At 48.3% G+C, this 20,738-nt stretch overlaps 1 protein-coding gene across 1 annotated transcript in view; it reads left to right on the top strand.

The window, feature by feature from the left end:
• The first annotated feature begins 1,272 nt into the window (after positions 1–1,272).
• The window catches only part of LOC117739526 (F-actin-uncapping protein LRRC16A), a 23,016-nt gene continuing 3,550 nt past the window's right edge, over positions 1,273–20,738 (top strand). The window contains exons 1-33 of the mRNA XM_034545980.1: positions 1,273–1,554; positions 6,529–6,626; positions 8,616–8,666; positions 9,587–9,646; positions 9,892–10,013; positions 11,159–11,256; positions 11,345–11,415; positions 11,717–11,790; positions 11,904–11,979; positions 12,122–12,210; positions 12,405–12,499; positions 13,220–13,306; positions 13,392–13,495; positions 13,598–13,675; positions 13,783–13,859; positions 14,910–15,014; positions 15,178–15,247; positions 15,335–15,416; positions 15,510–15,609; positions 15,692–15,746; positions 15,830–16,002; positions 16,217–16,285; positions 16,377–16,470; positions 16,568–16,666; positions 16,768–16,896; positions 17,587–17,709; positions 17,787–17,962; positions 18,444–18,531; positions 18,618–18,785; positions 18,876–18,942; positions 19,444–19,691; positions 19,856–19,968; positions 20,159–20,642. Of these exons, the coding sequence (XP_034401871.1) occupies positions 1,524–1,554; positions 6,529–6,626; positions 8,616–8,666; positions 9,587–9,646; positions 9,892–10,013; positions 11,159–11,256; positions 11,345–11,415; positions 11,717–11,790; positions 11,904–11,979; positions 12,122–12,210; positions 12,405–12,499; positions 13,220–13,306; positions 13,392–13,495; positions 13,598–13,675; positions 13,783–13,859; positions 14,910–15,014; positions 15,178–15,247; positions 15,335–15,416; positions 15,510–15,609; positions 15,692–15,746; positions 15,830–16,002; positions 16,217–16,285; positions 16,377–16,470; positions 16,568–16,666; positions 16,768–16,896; positions 17,587–17,709; positions 17,787–17,962; positions 18,444–18,531; positions 18,618–18,785; positions 18,876–18,942; positions 19,444–19,691; positions 19,856–19,968; positions 20,159–20,642 (3,654 nt within the window). The 5' untranslated portion in view covers positions 1,273–1,523. The remainder of the gene's footprint in view (positions 1,555–6,528; positions 6,627–8,615; positions 8,667–9,586; positions 9,647–9,891; positions 10,014–11,158; positions 11,257–11,344; positions 11,416–11,716; positions 11,791–11,903; positions 11,980–12,121; positions 12,211–12,404; positions 12,500–13,219; positions 13,307–13,391; positions 13,496–13,597; positions 13,676–13,782; positions 13,860–14,909; positions 15,015–15,177; positions 15,248–15,334; positions 15,417–15,509; positions 15,610–15,691; positions 15,747–15,829; positions 16,003–16,216; positions 16,286–16,376; positions 16,471–16,567; positions 16,667–16,767; positions 16,897–17,586; positions 17,710–17,786; positions 17,963–18,443; positions 18,532–18,617; positions 18,786–18,875; positions 18,943–19,443; positions 19,692–19,855; positions 19,969–20,158; positions 20,643–20,738) is intronic.

The following is a 20,738-nucleotide window of genomic DNA, read 5'->3' as shown; positions in this document are numbered from 1 at the left end:
CATATTGCTGGTTTATCCAAATTAAAACAAATACATGTGTGTGCTGTCTTTACATATTTAGTGAACTATAAAAGAGGAGGGGTAACTTTCAGCCGCTATGCATTCATACGAGCTACATCGTTAGCCGGCTAAAAACAGTTAGCTTAGCTTAGCATTAAGCTCTCATTTCTCCTGGCCGACTTAATGGAGCGATATGGAAAAAGTAATAGAAGATTAAAAATCCAGCAGCAGCGTCATAAAACTATAGTTTGAGTCTGTCCCTTAAGTATCTTTGAGGAATTAGATTATCTCGTTTGATTTTTTAAATTCATCATTTTCAAAAGTTGAACCTCTTTGTGTAAATCAAGAGTTAACGATGGATCACAGTTAAAGTTTTAGCAGCTGAAAAATTAAAATATATGAACCTGTGCATTATTTGAATAGCTTAGCATTGAATGCACAATAATAACAAGGTATGATTATACATGGCACTAGGCCCAGTTTAATATAACACACAATTTAATACAATATATATATAGTATACAATTGTGTTATATTATATATAATATTATATATAATAATAATACTATATATATATTGTATATAATTGTTTGTTATATTATATATTATATAATCTAGATATAAATATAATCTATATTTAATATTATATATATATTATATATAGAGAGATTATATTATATACATATAATATAATATATATATACTGTATACAATTGTTTGTTATATTATATATAATATAATATATATATATATAAATATAATCTATATTTAATATTATATATATATATTATATAGAGAGAGAGATTACATTATATACATATACATATAATATAACATATAATATAATCTATATATATATTGTATATAATTGTGTGTTATATTAATCTGGGTTTAGTGCCATTTATAAACATACCTTCCTTCCTTTTTTAGCAGTATACATTATATATATATGTATATTATATAGATGTATACAGTATATATATATATATATATATATATATATATATATATATATATATATATATATATAGCACCTACAGTTAATTAAACAGTGGGTTAATTGAGTCTATATGCAGTACAGCTAAACGGCCACCAGGTGTCACTGTTCACCCATCGTTCAGAAGCAAACCCGTTTTGTTTTGTTTTCCCAGGACAACTGAAGCAGAGGAGGGATCACCGAAGTGTGTGTGAGAGAACACACACACTCACACGCACACTCACACTCACACGCACACGCACACACGCATCCACACGCTCACACACACACACACCGGGAGCAAAGTTTGAAGCCCTTCCTCGTCCTCGTCCAGCCAGCGCGATGCAGAAGCAACGCAGCGCGCGTGCGTAACGTGTCCGGGCACGCGGGGATCGGACGCGCTTAGGTTCGTTAGGCACGGAGGGGTGTGGACAGGTGACCCGTCCGAGGACACAACCGGGGGCACTGCTCCTTCAACCGCTGCCTCCGCTCCTCCTGCTCCGGTGGACCCGCTCCTCCTGCCCCGCTCAGCGGACTCCTCTGCGGCATGTCGGAGGACGTTCCCCCCGAGCTGTTGGGTGAGTTCCCCGGGTAGCTCCACCGGGCGGTGGGTCGCTCCCAAATCAGTCCGGTAAAAACTTTTTTACTAGACGAAAAGAAATAATAACAATAACTCACATTATGGATATCGACTCATAAGTCGCGTGTTTATAGTTTAAAAGCGTGACTTAATTACCACAAAGTCGATGATAAAAGTCTCTCCGGGAACACAATGCGCTCATTTAGGAGCTGAAATGACCTTTTACTGCCTTGAATATGAAGGAACACAAACACAGTGACATTAAATGTAATGTGGAAAGGCTTATGTGACTTCCATAAGTTAAATACAAGTTATCATTAGTGTTTATTCCTTTGCTAATAGTACATGTGTGTTTTCATGCCCTGAAGGCACCTGAGAGTTTCTCCTCCACTTCCTTATCTGAATGGGGGAGGGGCTTTGGGAAAAGGGGCGTGTCCTGTGACATTCCTTTGGCTCGTGAGATATTATCAACACAGACTGCCTGGATGTCTGAGTGGGAATAAAAACTGCTCTTCTCTCCAGAGTTCCAGTGGGTTTCAGTGGTATATATATATATATATATATATATATATATATATATATATATATATATATATATATATATATATATATATATATATATATTTGTAGCTTTTTCTAGTTATTTATTAACTTATTTATTATACCTTTTTACTGTCTGGTTATTTTATTGTACTTGTTGCAGTTCTGCTCCTGCAGAGTTCCTCGCTGTGGGACTAATAACGGATTATTTAATTTCATCTTTAAAAATATCCCAATGCAAGAAGTTAATCTCCGATAATCTGGATGTGTAGCGTTTAAACTAGGACGCGAGTGCATCCGGTGCTATTTATTAGAACTATGCCCAACCTGTAATCTAGTTTAGCCCGGCAGTGGTAAGAAACCTGCTCAGCGCCCTGAGATCGTCCTCAAAGCTGAACATATTGGACTTTGCGCTTTGAGAAAATAATAATGAAGTTTTATGCTCACTATATTTCTGTAACGTCTGCAAAAAGTAATTTAGACTGTGTGCATCTTGTGTTCTAGGGTAATGTTAAATCAGAAAGCTGCAAGCGCTTCAGCTAGCTAGCGTAGCATGCTAACCAGGTGGCAAGTGCGTTAAAGCCACATTATTAAAATGGCTCTACTTCTCTTGATGTATTCCCTCAGTAAACATTGTAAACATTAGTTTTTGGTCTCAATCTCTAGTTTCAAGTCTTCTTCAATACAGCGTGATGTTCATTTAGTAAATTATGGTCAAACAGACCATAAAGCAAGGGATGCTTTAGGGGAGGGGCCACAAGATGATTGACAGATCGACACCAGAGACGTAAACGGCGTCGCCTCCTCGACATTTCAAATATGGTCACTTCCTGTTTGGTGGTGGCAAAAAACAACAACAAGCTTACGACCATAATCCAAGATGGCGACGGCGGAATGGTTGAAGTCGATGCTTCAAAACGTCCGTCCACAAACCAACAGGTTACAACGACTACGCCCACTTGTTATATACGGTCTATATATATATATATATATATATATATATATATGGAGTTTCATGTCGTGGAGATAAAACGGAGAAAAAAACAACACATCTTTTTAATTGTTAACGTTAATTCAAGCGATCGTTTCAGCTCTTCTTTGGAACATTAGGTCGTCGTTCCAAACACTTATTTTACGAGAGAGACAATCAAATCCACAGAAGACAGTTCCTGTGATCGACCCCCCATGGATCACATCGGGGATCACATCGGGGATCACATCGGGGATCACATCGGGGATCACATCGGGGATCACATTGGGGATCACATCGGGGATCACATTGGGGATCACATCAGGGATCACATCGGGGATCACATTGGGGATCACATTGGGGGATCACATTGGGGATCACATTGGGGATCACATCGGGGATCACATCGGGGATCACATTGGGGGATCACATCGGGGATCACATTGGGGATCACATTGGGGATCACATCGGGGATCACATCAGGGATCACATCGGGGATCACATCGGGGATCACATCGGGGATCACATTGGGGATCACATCGGGGATCACATCAGGGATCACATCGGGGATCACATCGGGGATCACATTAGGGATCACATCGGGGATCACATCGGGAGAAGTCCGTGTGTTTGAGATCCGCTTCAGTAATGTAATGTTTTCATCCTCATGACCTCATCATGTGTCTGGGGCCAGGGAGGAGGAGGGGGAGGAGAGCATGATGTCATGAAGGGCGGGCCTAAGCTCTCGTAGTCACTGAAACACACACACACACACACACACACACACGCACACACGCGCACACGTACACACACACTTTCTTCCCCCTATATTTGACCCACATTTAAACCTCTTTGTATTATCTTAACGTCTTCTTACTTTCTGCCTCTCCTCCTTTACCTCCTCTCCTTTCTTGTCTGTTATTCCTCCTCCTCCTCCTCCTCCTCCTCCTCCTCCTCCTCCTCCTCCTCCTCCTCCTCCCCCCCCTCCCTCCATCTGTCCATGGATTTTCCCACCGCTGCTGAAGCCACAAATCCACCAACCGAGCTGCTTTTTGCTCGGAGTAAACGAATGCAGAAATATTCAAATTAATTTGATTACAAACGCATTATAAAAAGACTCGTAAAAAGCGTGACGCACGTCTACGACGCTTCTGTTTGTAAAACAGGGAGAAGCAAAGCGCCGCAGACGGCGTTTCCTCCTCAGAGTGTTTCAATCATCTCTTTCTACACTCAGTGTTTCTCTTAATGTGGCCTTCAGTTTCTCAACTGGGCTCCATATTCTCATATTTCTGACCTATTCCACCTTTTGTTGAGGATACTTTTTTAAATGTTGTTCTGGTGAGGAGCCCAACTTTAATGTAAAATAAATATTCCATAATGATCAAGCACAAGGCATGGGGGACCAAAAGAAGAAAGTCAGGCCCAGAGGAGCTTAAAGGCAGGTGTCCTTTCTCAAAACACTGACCTGATGCATCAAGTTTCACTTTTCCAGGAAGGTTTCTTTACTTGTACTCGTGCAAAACCTTGTGTGACCCTCATGTGACCCGATAAGACCCTCATGTGACCCATGTGACCCTATAAGACCCTCATGTGACCCTCATGTGACCCTATAAGACCCTCATGTGACCTTCATGCGACCCTCATGTCTATAAGACCCTCATGTGACCCTCATGTGACCCTCATGTCTATAAGACCCTCATGTGACCCTCATGTGACCCTCATGTCTATAAGACCCTCATGTGACCCTCATGTGACCCTATCAGACCCTCATGTGACCCTCATGTGACCCTATCAGACCCTCATGTGACCCTATCAGACCCTCATGTGACCCTCATGTGACCCTATCAGACCCTCATGTGACCCTATCAGACCCTCATGTGACCCTCATGTGACCCTATCAGACCCTCATGTGACCCTCATGTGACCCTATAAGACCCTCATGTGACCTTCATGTGACCCTCATGTCTATAAGACCCTCATGTGACCTTCATGTGACCCTCATGTCTATAAGACCCTCATGTGACCCTCATGTGACCCTATCAGACCCTCATGTGACCCTCATGTGACCCTATCAGACCCTCATGTGACCCTATCAGACCCTCATGTGACCCTCATGTGACCCTATCAGACCCTCATGTGACCCTATAAGACCCTCATGTGACCCTCATGTGACCCTATAAGACCCTCATGTGACCTTCATGCGACCCTCATGTCTATAAGACCCTCATGTGACCCTCATGTGACCCTCATGTCTATAAGACCCTCATGTGACCCTCATGTGACCCTCATGTCTATAAGACCCTCATGTGACCCTCATGTGACCCTATCAGACCCTCATGTGACCCTCATGTGACCCTATCAGACCCTCATGTGACCCTATCAGACCCTCATGTGACCCTCATGTGACCCTATCAGACCCTCATGTGACCCTCATGTGACCCTATCAGACCCTCATGTGACCCTCATGTGACCCTATAAGACCCTCATGTGACCTTCATGTGACCCTCATGTCTATAAGACCCTCATGTGACCCTCATGTGACCCTATCAGACCCTCATGTGACCCTCATGTGACCCTATCAGACCCTCATGTGACCCTATCAGACCCTCATGTGACCCTCATGTGACCCTATCAGACCCTCATGTGACCCTATCAGACCCTCATGTGACCCTCATGTGACCCTATCAGACCCTCATGTGACCCTCATGTGACCCTATAAGACCCTCATGTGACCTTCATGTGACCCTCATGTCTATAAGACCCTCATGTGACCCTCATGTGACCCTATCAGACCCTCATGTGACCCTCATGTGACCCTATCAGACCCTCATGTGACCCTATCAGACCCTCATGTGACCCTCATGTGACCCTATCAGACCCTCATGTGACCCTATAAGACCCTCATGTGACCCTCATGTGACCCTATAAGACCCTCATGTGACCTTCATGCGACCCTCATGTCTATAAGACCCTCATGTGACCCTCATGTGACCCTCATGTCTATAAGACCCTCATGTGACCCTCATGTGACCCTCATGTCTATAAGACCCTCATGTGACCCTCATGTGACCCTATCAGACCCTCATGTGACCCTCATGTGACCCTATCAGACCCTCATGTGACCCTATCAGACCCTCATGTGACCCTCATGTGACCCTATCAGACCCTCATGTGACCCTCATGTGACCCTATCAGACCCTCATGTGACCCTCATGTGACCCTATAAGACCCTCATGTGACCTTCATGTGACCCTCATGTCTATAAGACCCTCATGTGACCCTCATGTGACCCTATCAGACCCTCATGTGACCCTCATGTGACCCTATCAGACCCTCATGTGACCCTATCAGACCCTCATGTGACCCTCATGTGACCCTATCAGACCCTCATGTGACCCTATCAGACCCTCATGTGACCCCGTGGCGTCGCCCTGTAACCTTGTCCCACTGTGTGTGTCTCAGAGAGCGTGCGGGAGGCGGTGGGCCGGAGGGTGAAGCTGACCCTGAGACGCAGAGTCCAGCTGGAGGTCAAAGGTGACAAGCTGGAGAACCGAGTGCTGGTGGGTGACCGATGAATGAGAGTACTGTGGGTTTTGGTTCTCGGCCCTTAAACGATGAACCACAGGTGATGAGAATACAACAAGTGAACATTTATCAGAGGCAGCAGACTTCTCCTGTGTTTTTGGGGCCAATGGAGAGGCGAAGCTCCTCCCTTTTTTCCGCTGTCCACCATGTGTGTGTGTGTGTGTGTGCGTGTGTGTGCGCGTGCGTGCGTGTGCGTGTGTGTGCGTGTGTGTGTGTGTGTGTGTGTTCCGTTCCTTTCGGCCTCAGACCGCCGCAGAATGTGGCTGCAACTCCTGTCGGGACTTGACTGAAGCAACCCACCCACAGGCAGCGGGTGTTGGGACACACACACACTCACACTCTCTCTCTCACACACACACACACACACTCACACTCACACTCAACACACACACACACACTCTCACTCACACACACACACACACACTCGCCACATTCCACAGCTGTAGACCAGCAGATCAGAAAGCTTTGCCATCGTTTCTTAGAATGAGGCAAAACGTTTTCAAGCTGCAGATTTGTTTAATTTGTTTTAAAGCGAATTAGAAACCAAAAACACACATCGAGGGAGCAGCGATCACACCTTTGTGTTTACCTTTTTGTTTTTAGTGCGGCAACAAATTGGACAAAACTTCCAAAATGAATATAAACAGAATTGAGTAGATCAGCTGACACCTCTTCTGAGTCCATAAAAGAACAAAACATATATAAAACCAGCAACTCCAGCAAGAAATAATCCCCTTGAAGGTAGCTGGTTTTTATTATTGATTCATCTTTAATAATGAAGTTCTCTTATAATAATAATAATCATAAAATATCTGAAAGCGTCACAAAGTCCCTGAAACTGTTTAAATGAATAACACAATAAAACCCATAAATGCTGCACGTTACACGCTGGAACCAGAGAAAAGAAAAACTTTATTCATATTTCAAAGCGTCTCCAACGCCGACCTTAACGGACGGCTTCAGAGGAACATCGTGTTTCTAGTTCTCTCTTAGTACTTTTATTCTGAAAGGTATCAAAGAGCTTCTCCACTTTCTGCTGCTAATGCAGAGTCACACCTGATTCCCCTGCAGCGGCGTGTTAAAATCATATTATTTCAACATATCCAGGGTCATGAAGTCGTTTATTTTTTGGCTCCAATAACGTCTGCAGAACGTCTCCAGCGCGCGGACTCGTTCCCCCACATCTGTAGAACACCTGGACCTTCATGACGTCAGCCAGAGTTCAGATGTCCAGTTTCATATTTCACGGCATTTCTCTTTTAGATTACTCTCCTAGTTTAGTGTCGGAGTTTCACACGTTCAGACGGTGGTTTACTCCTGTCTCCTGACTCCTGACTCCTGACTCCTGTCTCCTGACTCCTGACTCCTGACTCCTGACTCCTGACTCCTGTCTCCTGACTCCTGACTCCTGACTTGTCTCCTGACTCCTGACTCCTGTCTCCTGCCTCCTGTCTCCTGACTTGTCTCCTGACTCCTGACTCCTGTCTCCTGACTCCTGACTCCTGACTTGTCTCCTGACTCCTGACTCCTGTCTCCTCACTCCTGACTCCTGACTTGTCTCCTGTCTCCTGACTCCTGACTCCTGTCTCCTGACTCCTGTCTCCTGACTCCTGACTTGTCTCTTGTCTCCTGTCTCCTGTCTCCTGCCTCCTGTCTCCTGACTCCTGTCTCCTGCCTCCTGCCTCCTGCCTCCTGACTCCTGTCTCCTGACTCCTGTCTCCTGCCTCCTGTCTCCTGCCTCCTGACTCCCGTCTCCCGTCTCCTGTCTCCTGCCTCCCGCCTCCCGTCTCCTGACTCCTGTCTCCTGTCTCCTGCCTCCTGCCTCCTGACTCCTGTCTCCTGCCTCCTGTCTCCTGTCTCCTGCCTCCTGTCTCCTGACTCCTGTCTCCTGTCTCCTGCCTCCTGCCTCCTGACTCCTGTCTCCTGCCTCCTGTCTCCTGACTCGTCTCCCTTTCTGTTCCCAGGCGCTGGCGTCCCATCGGGCCTTCCTGCTGACGGCTCGGGTCCCCTCCAAGGTCGGTACATCTTTTTCTTCCTCCTCCTCTCTCTCTCTCTCTCTCCCTCCCTTCCCCTGCTCCCTCTCTCTCCCTCCCTCTCTCTACACACATGCAAACACGCCCCCCCCCCCCCCCCCCCCCCCCCCACCCCCACCCCACATGCAGACATCTGATAGTTTTACCCACAATGCCTCTGTGAGAACGCAGCCTGTGGGAAAAGAAAACAGGGAGAGGAAGAAAAGTTCAACCTGGAGGGCGAGGAGCAGGCGGAGAGAGAAAAGCAGCCCAAACAGGAAGTGTCGGTTCTCCAGTTGTAGAACAGAGAACTAAAGTCCCAGGAGCCTTTTAGACTGAAGAACCCGAGCACTTCCTGTTTGGTGGGCGTCGTTGGAACAGAAGCGACTTAATAAAGTAACATGGAAGGTGTGTTATGATTGTAACGACGTGAACATTTCTGAGGTTTCAGTGCTGAGCGCAAAGCGTTGCACATTAATTATCATTAGAGTTCAAAGGAGTTTTTTTACTGTTAAGAATGAACTCATTATGATGGAGGAGCATCATATGAAGGAAAAATGAAAAGAAATAACAATGCAGGAATTTAACAGCTGGCAAGAAAAGGAGGGGCGGGGGCTCTCTCTCTCTTTCTCTCTCTCTTTCTCTCTCTCTTTCTCTCTCTCTTTCTCTCTCTCTCTCGCTCTCTTTCTTTCTCTCTCTGTCTGGTAAAGAGTCATTGATGAAGACTCTCAGAGCCTCTTTCTTTATTCATCTCTCTTTCCTGAGGAGCGTTCACACCGAGGACGACGTTTTCCTTTTGGGACGCACAACTTTCCATTGCTCTGATTTTCTGAAGCAACAACTTCCTGTTTGTGTGTTTTCCTGTTAATGATGTTGAAATACGACTTATTTCATAACCTCCTCCTGCTGCTCGGTTATTCTAGGTGGAGCACTCCTTCAACTACCTGGATATCCAGGGAATCAGCAGCAACAAGCCCACTCAGGTACACACACACACACACACACACACACACACACACACACACACACACACACACACACACACACACACACAATGCAACGCTTAAAGTGTGCATTACATTTATGACAAACAAACACACCTGAAACCGCAGCTTAAAAGTTATGCAAACACACACAATCATTGTGTGTGCGTGTGTGCGTGTGTGCGTGTGTGTGTGTGTGTGTGTGTGTGCGTGTGTGTGTGTGTGTGTGTGTGTGTGTGTTGCAGCTGCTGTTGGAGAGCGAGCGCGGTCCATGGAGCCTCCGCCTCGGCTCGGTGGAGGAAGTGGACGAGGTCATCGCTCACATCGGCGGCTGCCTGCAGCAGATCTGCCCCGCCAGCTCACCTGTGTAGGTACCGAGGAGGAAGGAGAGAGGAAGCAGACAGGAAGGAGACAGGAAACAGACAGGCAGGAGACAGGACACATTAGGGAGGAGACAGGAAGGAGACAGAACGCAGACAGGGAGGAGACAGGAAGGAGACAGGACACATTAGGGAGGAGACAGGAAGGAGACAGGACACATTAGGGAGGAGACAGGAAGGAGACAGGACGCAGACAGGGAGGAGACAGGAAGGAGACAGGACACATTAGGGAGGAGACAGGAAGGAGACAGGACGCAGACAGGAAACAGACAGGAAACAGACAGGAAGCAGACAGGAAGGAGACAGGAAGCAGACAGGAAACAGACAGGGAGGAGACAGGAAGGAGACAGGAAAGAGACAGGAAAGAGACAGGAAGGAGACAGGAAGGAGACAGGAAAGAGACAGGAAGGAGACAGGAAGGAGACAGGAAAGAGACAGGAAAGAGACAGGAAGGAGACAGGAAAGAGACAGGAAAGAGACAGGAAGGAGACAGGACGCAGACAGGAAGGAGACAGGAAACAGACAGGAAGGAGACAGGAAACAGACAGGAAGGACCCTTCAAAACTAAATGTCCATAATGATCAATGACTTAGTGAGAGTTGTTTCAGAGTGAAAGAAAGACTGAATGCATGAGGGTAATGAAATAATAATAATGTGAAGTATGATTTTACTTCAGTTAAACAGTTGAACATATATAATATAAACATGAACGATCACATAGCATTTTAGTATTTGAACTTTTTGATGTGAATAAGGTCATCGGAAAGGTTTGTTTTATAGTTTTGCCTAATTTTTTGAATAATAATAATAATAATACACTTTATTTAGATAGCAGCTTTCTTAAAGGCGATTCTGGATAAATACAAATTGTACTTAACTTAAAACACTTAAATCATCAGCAGATGTTTTAATTTTATTTTGAAAATGTATTTATTGTTGAATTTTTAAATATTGATTAGCTCCCGCTCCTCAAATGGGAATCGGGGACAATAATCCGTATATTGATCGATCGTGAGATGGTTATGGTTCCTATGGAAACGGGGTTTGTCCTGAGATTTAGATTATTCAGAAGAACATTTCTCCTCCTCCTCCTCCTCCTCCTCCTCCTCCTCTTCCTCTCTCCGTAAGGAAGCAAGGTGATGAAGAAGCTGGTCCTGAAGCCCCCGGAGAGGACGGCGTCCCTGCAGGCCGCCTGGGACGAGCCGGGCTCCGCGGACCTGGGGCCGTGCGGTAAACCGGCCTCGCAGACCATGAACGAGCTGCACGTTGTGAAGTGGAATGAAGCGCTGACCCGATGCCGTGTGCACTCTCTTTGCAGGAGGCTTTTCTCTCCAGTACTGGTGTGTGTGTGACCACCTGGGTCTGCCCTACCGGGAGGAGGTCCAATGGGTCGGTGGCTTTATTCATGTGTTGTTTGTCTTCGTTTTTTAACACTTTTTCTGGTTCTTATTCTTCTCCTTTTTTTTCTGCTACTGCTCCGTCTTTATCTGCTCAGATTATTATGAATCCAAAGCTTCCTCGTGTGAAATATCGTCTTCATTTTCTCCTCCTTTATTCTCCTGCTTCCGCTTCCCTTTCTCTTTTTTTTTATCTGCTCGTGTTTCTTTTTCTACTTCCGTGGCGATTCGTAACGTCCCTGAACGCACCGTCGTGAAGCCACTCCCCTCTTCTCCCCCCCCCCCCCCTCCAGGACGTGGACACCATCTATCTGACTCAGGACACCCGAGAGCTCAACCTGCAGGACTTCATCCACCTGGAGAACAGGTGAGTGCGTCGCCTCGCTGAAGAGGAGCTGACGACCACGAGGCGTTTTGAACGCGCTCAAAATCTTTTTTTAATCGAGCGTTTTATTAATTATTATTTATTCATTTCTTTAGGGATCTGGTGGCGATCATCGCAGCTCTGGAGTACAACCAGTGGTTCACTAAACTCTCCACCAAGGACTACAAACTGGTAACGCTGGCACCTTTAAAACATAAATTAATAAAATAAAATGTGACCGTAGAAACAGTTGTATGACGTGTGTGTGTGTGTGTGTGTGTGTGTGTGTGTGTGTGTGTGTGTGTGTGTGTGTGTGTGTGCCTCTGCCCTCCAGTCGACTGATATTTGTGACCAGATCTTAAGAGTGGTGTCTCGGTCCAGCCGGCTGGAGGAGCTGGTGCTGGACAACACCGGGCTCAAAAGGTCAGAGGTCAACCGATCAAGTGCACAATACCACTTCTTGAATTATTTTTGTCTCCCTGGTTCCTCGTTTGTGACCAGGGAGACAAAGTCCATTCATGATACCAAACGTGTGTGTTATCTCGTTGATTGTGCGTGAGGAAGTATGACATCATCACACACTCGCCGCTGGTTTTTGTTTTCTTTCTCTTCTTCAGTGATTTTGCTCAGAAGCTGGCCAGCGCGCTGTCGTACAACCCGGCCTCCACGCTGCACACACTCAACCTGAGCAACAACTCACTGGAGGACAAAGGTCAACACACACACACACACACACACACACACACCGTTTGTATTGTGTCGGCAGGCTTTTGTACACTATTATGGGTCATGTATATGTAAACAGATGGGGAGGATATGTTCTTCAAGATGAGGCCCATTAGAAGGATTTATAACGCTCCGTTCTAACTCACACAGGCTCCGCCCTCTATTGGTAATCCTTTCCTCCAATCACAGGCCTCCTCCACCCAGTTCGGTTACGGCCTACCTGGGTCGGGCGGGGCCCTCTGTGGCGGTCGAGGTCATCAGGATCGGTGTGGCTCCACCCACTGTACCCACAGCGTCTAGTAGAGGGCGGAGCCTGTGTGAGTTAGAATGTAGGTCGTGCTATTGTAACCCTAGTTCTATAAGCATGGCCCTGTCGCTCCCACGCCGCTCGCCTAAGAGGGCGTGGAATACTTCAGCAGCCGTGTGTGCTGCCTTTATATATGACGGGGAGGCGCGTGCTGATTGGCCGGCTATGCTTTGGCTTTGGGCAAATGCGATCTTGTGATTGGAGGGGAGGATTAACCCACAGAGGAACCTTCGCCTTTTACTGTGAACTCACAGAAGGCTCAGAGGGGATGTTGTGCGCCCTCTGGTGGCCACGTCGGAGCTCTTTAAAGTCTAAGTGTGTGTGTGTGTCTGTGTGTGTGTCTGTGTGCTAATGTGTGTGTGTGTGTGTTTAGATGTGTGTGTGTGTTCGTCCCTGCAGGCGTTTCCGCTCTGAGTGCTCAGCTCGCCAAACTTCCCATGGGCCTGAAGCACCTGAACCTCTCCAGGACCTCCATGTCCCCTAAAGGTGAACACGCAGTGAACAAACACGTGTAAACACTTCATTGTTGTCCTGTTGTCGTGGCGTCAGCGTGTGGGTTCACTTCCTGCAGGTGTGAACAGCCTCTGCCAGGCGCTCGCCGCCAACCCGTCGGTCGCCGCCGCCCTCGTGCACCTCGACCTGTCGGGAAACTCGCTCCGAGGCGACGACCTGCCGGTACGAGCTGAAGCTTCTTTTAGACCCAGACGTGTTCCACGTCTCGCGGGTTCTCTGCTTCACGTCTCACGGGTTCTCTGCTTCTGTTTCCTTTGTGCGCAGAACCTGCACGGCTTCCTGAGTCACCCGAACCGCCTGGAGACTCTGGACCTGTCCAACAGCGACTGCTCCCTGGAGCAGGTGAAGGCAGCGTGCACACACTCGGTCCTTGTTGTGACAGACGTGAACCTGGTTTCAATTCTGATCAAGTTTGGGGTTGTTGTTGTTGTTGTTGTTGTTGTTTTTAGGTGTGTGCCTCTCTGCTCAGAGGATCTTTGAAGCATCTCTCCGTCTTCAACATGTCGAAGTCGGTCTTCTCTCACAGGTCGGATATGAAACATGAACATTTAACAGGAAACAAATGAACATTTAAATATAGTGTAAATGAACATTTACCTTGACGACCAGTACGAGCCCTTTTCATTGGCAAGGTGTCTTTCCTCAAGGTGTCTCTCCTCAAGGTGTCTCTCCTCAAGGTGTCTTTCCTCAAGGTGTCTCTCCTCAAGGTGTCTCTTCTCAAGGTGTCTCTCCTCAAGGTGTCTTTCCTCAAGGTGTCTTTCCTCAAGGTGTCTTTCCTCAAGGTGTCTCTCCTCAAGGTGTCTTTCCTCAAGGTGTCTCTCCTCAAGGTGTCTCTCCTCAAGGTGTCTCTTCTCAAGGTGTCTCTCCTCAAGGTGTCTTTCCTCAAGGTGTCTCTCCTCAAGGTGTCTCTCCTCAAGGTGTCTTTCCTCAAGGTGTCTCTTCTCAAGGTGTCTCTTCTCAAGGTGTCTCTCCTCAAGGTGTCTTTCCTCAAGGTGTCTCTTCTCAAGGTGTCTCTCCTCAAGGTGTCTTTCCTCAAGGTGTCTCTCCTCAAGGTGTCTCTTCTCAAGGTGTCTCTTCTCAAGGTGTCTCTTCTCAAGGTGTCTTTCCTCAAGGTGTCTTTCCTCAAGGTGTCTCTCCTCAAGGTGTCTCTTCTCAAGGTGTCTCTCCTCAAGGTGTCTTTCCTCAAGGTGTCTTTCCTCAAGGTGTGTCTCTCCTCAAGGTGTCTCTCCTCAAGGTGTCTCTCCTCAAGGTGTCTTTCCTCAAGGTGTCTCTTCTCAAGGTCTCTTCTCAAGGTGTCTCCTCAAGGTGTCTTTCCTCAAGGTGTCTTTCCTCAAGGTGTCTCTTCTCAAGGTCTCTTCTCAAGGTGTCTCCTCAAGGTGTGTCTCTCCTCAAGGTGTCTCTTCTCAAGGTGTGGTCTCTCCTCAAGGTGTGTCTCTCCTCAAGGTGTCTCTTCTCAAGGTGTGGTCTCTCCTCAAGGTGTGTCTCTCCTCAAGGTGTCTCTTCTCAAGGTGTGGTCTCTCCTCAAGGTGTGTCTCTCCTCAAGGTGTCTCTTCTCAAGGTGTGTCTCTCCTCACAGGAAGTGTAAAGAAGTCTCTCCGTCCTTCAAGCAGTTCTTCAGCGACGCTCAGGCTCTGAGCTCCGTCAGCCTGTCGGGAACCCGGCTGCCTCTCGAGGCTCTGAAGTAAGAAAACACACGAGAAACCAAAAGGGAACCGCAGAAGGAGCTGCTCGCTTACTGTTCTGAGGGAACATGTGCAGTTACAATGCGCTGTTTTAGCTAAATATGTAACTAAGCGGTTATGGTAAGCGGTTGTCCGATGACCCGCTGGCCTTTCTGTCTGCAGGGCTTTGCTGCTCGGACTCGGCTGCAACCCGAACCTCAGCGACGTGTCTCTGGATCTCAGCTGCTGCGAGGTAGAACTCACACGGACCTCCTTTTTGACTCGCTCTCTGTTTCAGTCCACGATTGGAGATCCGTCTCTCTGTCTCTTTTGCCCTCAGCTGCGTTCTGGAGGCTCCCAGATCCTGGAGGGTTGTGTGGCGGAGATCCCCAACATCTCCAGTCTGGACATTTCTGACAACGGTGAGGAGCATTTCTAGATTGGGAGAACTTCGTCTTGCCTCTTGGTCCCCGGCGCGTTCATGTTTTGTGTGCTTGCCGTTAACCCTCTTTCAGGTCTGGACTTGGACCTGACCACCCTGCTGGTCTGGCTGGCTAAGAACCGCTCCATCAGACACCTGTCGCTGGGCAAGAACTTCAACAACATCAAGTCCAAGTGAGTGGGTGATGCACAAAGTCCCAGTAATCAGGTCGGTCAACACGTCGGTTTGTCGCTTTATCACTTTTTTTCCCCCCAGAAATGTGTCTCATGTTCTGGACAACCTGGTTCACATGATCCAAGAGGAGGAATCGGTGAGTGGAACTCTTTGTGTCTTCTTCCTTTTGTTACACTTAGTCTGGTTCTCTCGCACTTAAACAAATGGTTTCTCCTGCAGCCGCTGATCTCGCTGTCCCTGGCTGACTCCAAGCTGAAGACCGACCTGTCCATCATCCTCAACGCCCTGGGCAGCAACACCTCTCTGACCAAATTGGACATCAGCGGAAACTCCATGGGAGACATGGGGGCCAAGATGCTGGCCAAAGCCCTGCAGATCAACACCAAACTCAGGTGAGCAAATCTGGTTGTATAGAAGTCTATGCTTCATGTGTTAAAGCTGCATTCTCTCTCCTGACCACCAGGGGGCGACTCCTCTGGTTGTATAGAAGTCTATGCTTCGTGTGTTAAAGCTGCATTCTCTCTCCTGACCACCAGGGGGCGACTCCTCTGGTTGTATAGAAGTCTATGCTTCGTGTGTTAAAGCTGCCCTATTTTTTGTCTGCAGGACAATCCTGTGGGATAGGAACAACATCAGCCCTCAGGGCCTGCAGGACGTCGCTGCTGCTTTGGAGAAGTAAGTGTGAAGGTCACATGACTGCGCTGTTGCACGCCGTATACCACACGCCCTGACCGTGTTCTGCTATTATGGACTATTTCTTCTCCAGGAACCACACCATTCGTTTCATGCCTGTTCCCATCATGGACGCTGCTCAGGCACTGAAGGCGAGCCCAGAGAAGACGGAGGAGGCCCTGCTCAAGGTCGCTGCCCTGTTCTTTGTGGAGAGCACCCTGGAGCCCCGTGGCCTCCATGTGGTGTTCAGAACATTTAATTCTCGTTGGTTGTGTTGCGATGCAGATGGAGCAGTACCTGCTGAGGAACCACGAGACCCGCAAATACCTCCAGGAGCAGGCGTACAGGCTGCAGCAGGGAATAGTCACCACCACCACGCAACAGGCAGGCCCACACACACACACACACACACACACACACACACACACACACACACACACACACACACCGTCCATCGTCTGACCTCTCACCTCTCTGTGACGCAGATGATGGACATGATTTGTGTCAAGGTGCAGGACCACCTGAACTCTCTGAGGTTCACAGAGACCAGCTCGGTCCAGGAGGACGTGAAGGTGGCCGAGAACTTCATGAAAGACGCCAGGAACTCCAAGAAAGTAAGAAGACGTGACTCGAGGGGAAAAGAACCAACTCTACCACTTTAGTCCACAGGGGGCACCAGAACCAACTCTACCACTTTAGTCCACAGGGGGCACCAGAACCAACTCTACCACTTTAGTCCACAGGGGGCACCAGAACCAACACTACCACTTTAGTCCACAGGGGGCGCCAGAACCAACACTACCACTTTAGTCCACAGGGGTCACCAGAACCAACACTACCACTTTAGTCCACAGGGGGCGCCAGAACCAACACTACCACTTTAGTCCACAGGGGGCACCAGAACCAACACTACCACTTTAGTCCACAGGGGGCGCCAGAACCAACACTACCACTTTAGTCCACAGGGGGCGCCAGAACCAACACTACCAATTTAGTCCACAGGGGGCGCCAGAACCAACACTACCACTTTAGTCCACAGGGGGCGCCAGAACCAACTCTACCACTTTAGTCCACAGGGGGCACCAGAACCAACACTACCACTTTAGTCCACAGGGGGTACCAGAACCAACACTACCACTTTAGTCCACAGGGGGCACCAGAACCAACACTACCACTTTAGTCCACAGCCTGTGATAAAGAACTCTCTCTCTCTCTCTCTCTCTCTCTCCCTCTCCCCCTCTCTCTCTCTCTCTCTCTCTCTCTCTCTCTCGATCTCTCTCTCTCTCTCTCTTATATCCCTCCAGCTGCTCCCCAACCTGCACTACCTGAAGAGTGCCGGGTCCAGCGGAGCGTGCGTCGGAGCCATCGAGGACAAGCTGGAGTCGATGGCCGGTGAGGTCTCCCGGGTCATCGACGAGCAGCTGCAGGTACCGATCCGCCCGTCGACGTAACTCGAACTTTGGCCGACGTTCGAACTGTGCTAACCCCCCCCCCCCCCCCCCAGACAATGCTGGTGTCCATGGTGGACGCCGCCGAGGGCCTGTGTCCCCACGTGATGAAGAGGAGCAGCCTTCGCCAGGAGCTGCTGAAGGCCGGAGCCGGGAGGATGACCGTCCCTCGCAGCTTCATCACCACCACGCTGCTGGAGCAGTCCGGGGTGGACATCATCAACAAGATCAGGTGTGTGTGTGTGTGTGTGTGTGTGTGTGTGTGTGTCTCACCAAATGTGTCAAGCTGGTCAGTTTTGGTGAAAATAGACGTATGATAAAGACATTAAATTTGGGTTTTAAAAAATTGCTCTCTAGCGCCCCCTCAAAGTTTGACCGGCGACGCCCCTCACCCAGAATGTCCGATTGACTTGAACTCTTTCACACATGTCCATCTCCACCTGCTCTACAAAAAAGCCTCTCAGACCCCAAAGCTCCGCCTACTTAGATCTTCTAATTTTTCAGTCAGTGTGGCACCAACAGCTGTGTCATCTGTCTTTGTGGTGGTTGTGAAACGGGCCGAACATGAAGCGTAGTCGGTGGACTTAACGGCGACAGGAAGTCGTCGTGTGGACGTCACACGGCGACAGGAAGTCGTCGTGTGGACGTCACCCGTCGTGTTGGTCAGATGGAGATTCTAAAGACTTTGACGTGACTTGCTCTTCTTTTCTCAGCGAAGTGAAGCTGAGCATGGCGTCGTTTCTTTCCGATCGCATCGTGGACGAGATCCTGGAGTCTCTGTCCCGATCACAGCATACTCTGGTTAGTGTCTTTCTCTCTCTCTCTCTCTCTCTCTCTCTGTTGTTCTTGTTTTTCTGTCCGTTCACCCCTCCGTCCGTCTCTCCCAGGGCGAACACGTGGTCCGTAAGAGTCGGCCTCCGCTGCACCACGAGCCCCCGATGGAGACGGAGGTTCTGGAAGAGACGGTCCTGCAGCCGGAGAAACGCGACCAGGAGCAGAAGCAAAGCCGGACCCGGGACCAGAAGCCCGGGCTGCAGGATTTGGACGGCTGCATTGTGAGAACACACAAAACGACACGCGCTCTTGTTACACCCGTCACTGGATAGAGAATGTGTGCGTCTTTAACGCCATTTGTTGCTCCCCAGATGACTCCTAAATCCAAGAGGAAGAGTATCCTGGTGAGGATGCTGCGACCCGTCTCTGTGGCGTTCGGTGAGCGACAGCAAGTTATTTAAAGTAGAAACTTTTTTTTTTTTTTACATTTATAGACAGAATCTATTTGTCTCTACGCATTCTGTCCCTTAATCTCCTGCTCCACTCCCACGTTATTGGCGTCTTTCGAGTGCTGCAGGAAGGCAAGTTTTTAATTGTTTTTGGTTTCGATGCCGAAAAGAAAAATGTTGTTCTACGATGTAAAATACGTCCGTTTATATCTCTCTCGTGAAGTTTAAAGGTTTTCATTAACCAAAAAGACTTCCTCTGTATTCTGCAGCTCCTGATGTCTTTCTCAGGCTCACATTAGATAAGACCCGCCTTCTTGACATCCAGCGACCAATCAGTTCACAGCGACTACGAAATTGTTTTTTTAAAATTTTTTAAATGTTGCCTGAGATTCTTTCTTTATGTTCCACACTGAGAAGAAGTCAGATCGGCTCTGGTGTGTCTTCACTCAACATTATTAACTGACAACGTTGCCTTCTGCGTGACCCACAGAGATGGAGTTTGACCTGGACAAGGCTCTGGAGGAGGTTCCCATCCACGTGGAGGACCTTCCTCCTGCGCCGGCACAGCCATTGGACAGAGGGTCAGTCCCCCAGGGAGACCTCCCCCCTCCCCCTCCTCCACTGGACGCGAAGCCGGTCTGTTTGGGCGAGCTGCCGCCTGTGGAGCACAAGCTGCTGGAGCACCACACCAAACTCCGACCGAAACCCAAGAAGAGGACCAGACCGAGCCGACCAGCCGTACGTTTCCCCTCAGTGTTTGTTTATTTATTAGTTTTGTTGTCTGAAATCTTAATCTATTAATATCTAAGATGAACAGTCCTGACATGGCTAATATAAACTGAATTATTGTTTCATTTAGTTATCGTATAAATCCGATTGAATTGAGTCTCATCTCTGTGCAGCGGAAAGCCGCCGGCTCGACGCCACCGGAGGCCGAGCAGAACAGCATCATGGGAAAGCTGGATGAGGGCCTGGATGACTTCTTCTCCAAGAAAGTCATTAAACTCAGCTTCAAGTGAGAGTTGAGCTTCAAACTGAAACCATTTCACGCCACAACATAAACTCTGTAAAAGGGATAATCTCCCAAAATCTGTTTGATTAAAAGTAAAGTAAAGTTGCGTGTTATCTGCATAAAAAAACATCAGGTTTTGGCTGGATGAACGTACATTTCCTTTCTAATAATTCAAATGTTGTATCTCCTCCAGACTTCCCTCTGTGAGAGGTCCGTCCTCCAGCTCGCAGGAAGCAGCAGATAAGAAACGCGACTCCAGAAAGAGCGGTTTCTTCAACCTCATCAAGTCCCGGACATCCCGCTCGGAGAAGAGCCACGGAGCCGCCTCCATCACTCCACTCCACCCCGCCGCCTCCTCCACCTCCTCCACCTCCTCTGCTTCACCATCTCCCTCTGTTGCCCCAGTGGCTGAGGAAACGCCGCCGACATCCCCCACTCCTCCTGCGAGAAACCCCGTTTCTGTGGCGGAGCCCCATCAGGAGCTCCACAGGGCTCAATCCTGGGACCACACGGATTCTGAAACGGAGACCTCGCCGACCGCTGACGAACCTTCTGAGGAGGAGACCGTGGAGAAGAAGGAGAACCCCCACATTCTCCGCCATATTGGGGTCCCTGTGATGGGCATGGACCTGCTGGCTGAGATGAAGGCCAGACAGGGCAGAATGGCTGTAAAGAAAGTGGGTGGAGCTAAAGGGTCAACACTCCTAATAGCATTTATTACCATCAATAAAATAAAATAACTTGAAAACAAAGAGTTAAAGGGCTGAGTATGG

This window comes from Cyclopterus lumpus, chromosome 11 (genome assembly GCF_009769545.1).
Source record: "Cyclopterus lumpus isolate fCycLum1 chromosome 11, fCycLum1.pri, whole genome shotgun sequence".
Lineage (NCBI taxonomy): Eukaryota > Metazoa > Chordata > Actinopteri > Perciformes > Cyclopteridae > Cyclopterus > Cyclopterus lumpus.
Note: the sequence above shows the minus strand (reverse complement) of the source record. Positions and strands in the feature narration are given on the sequence as shown.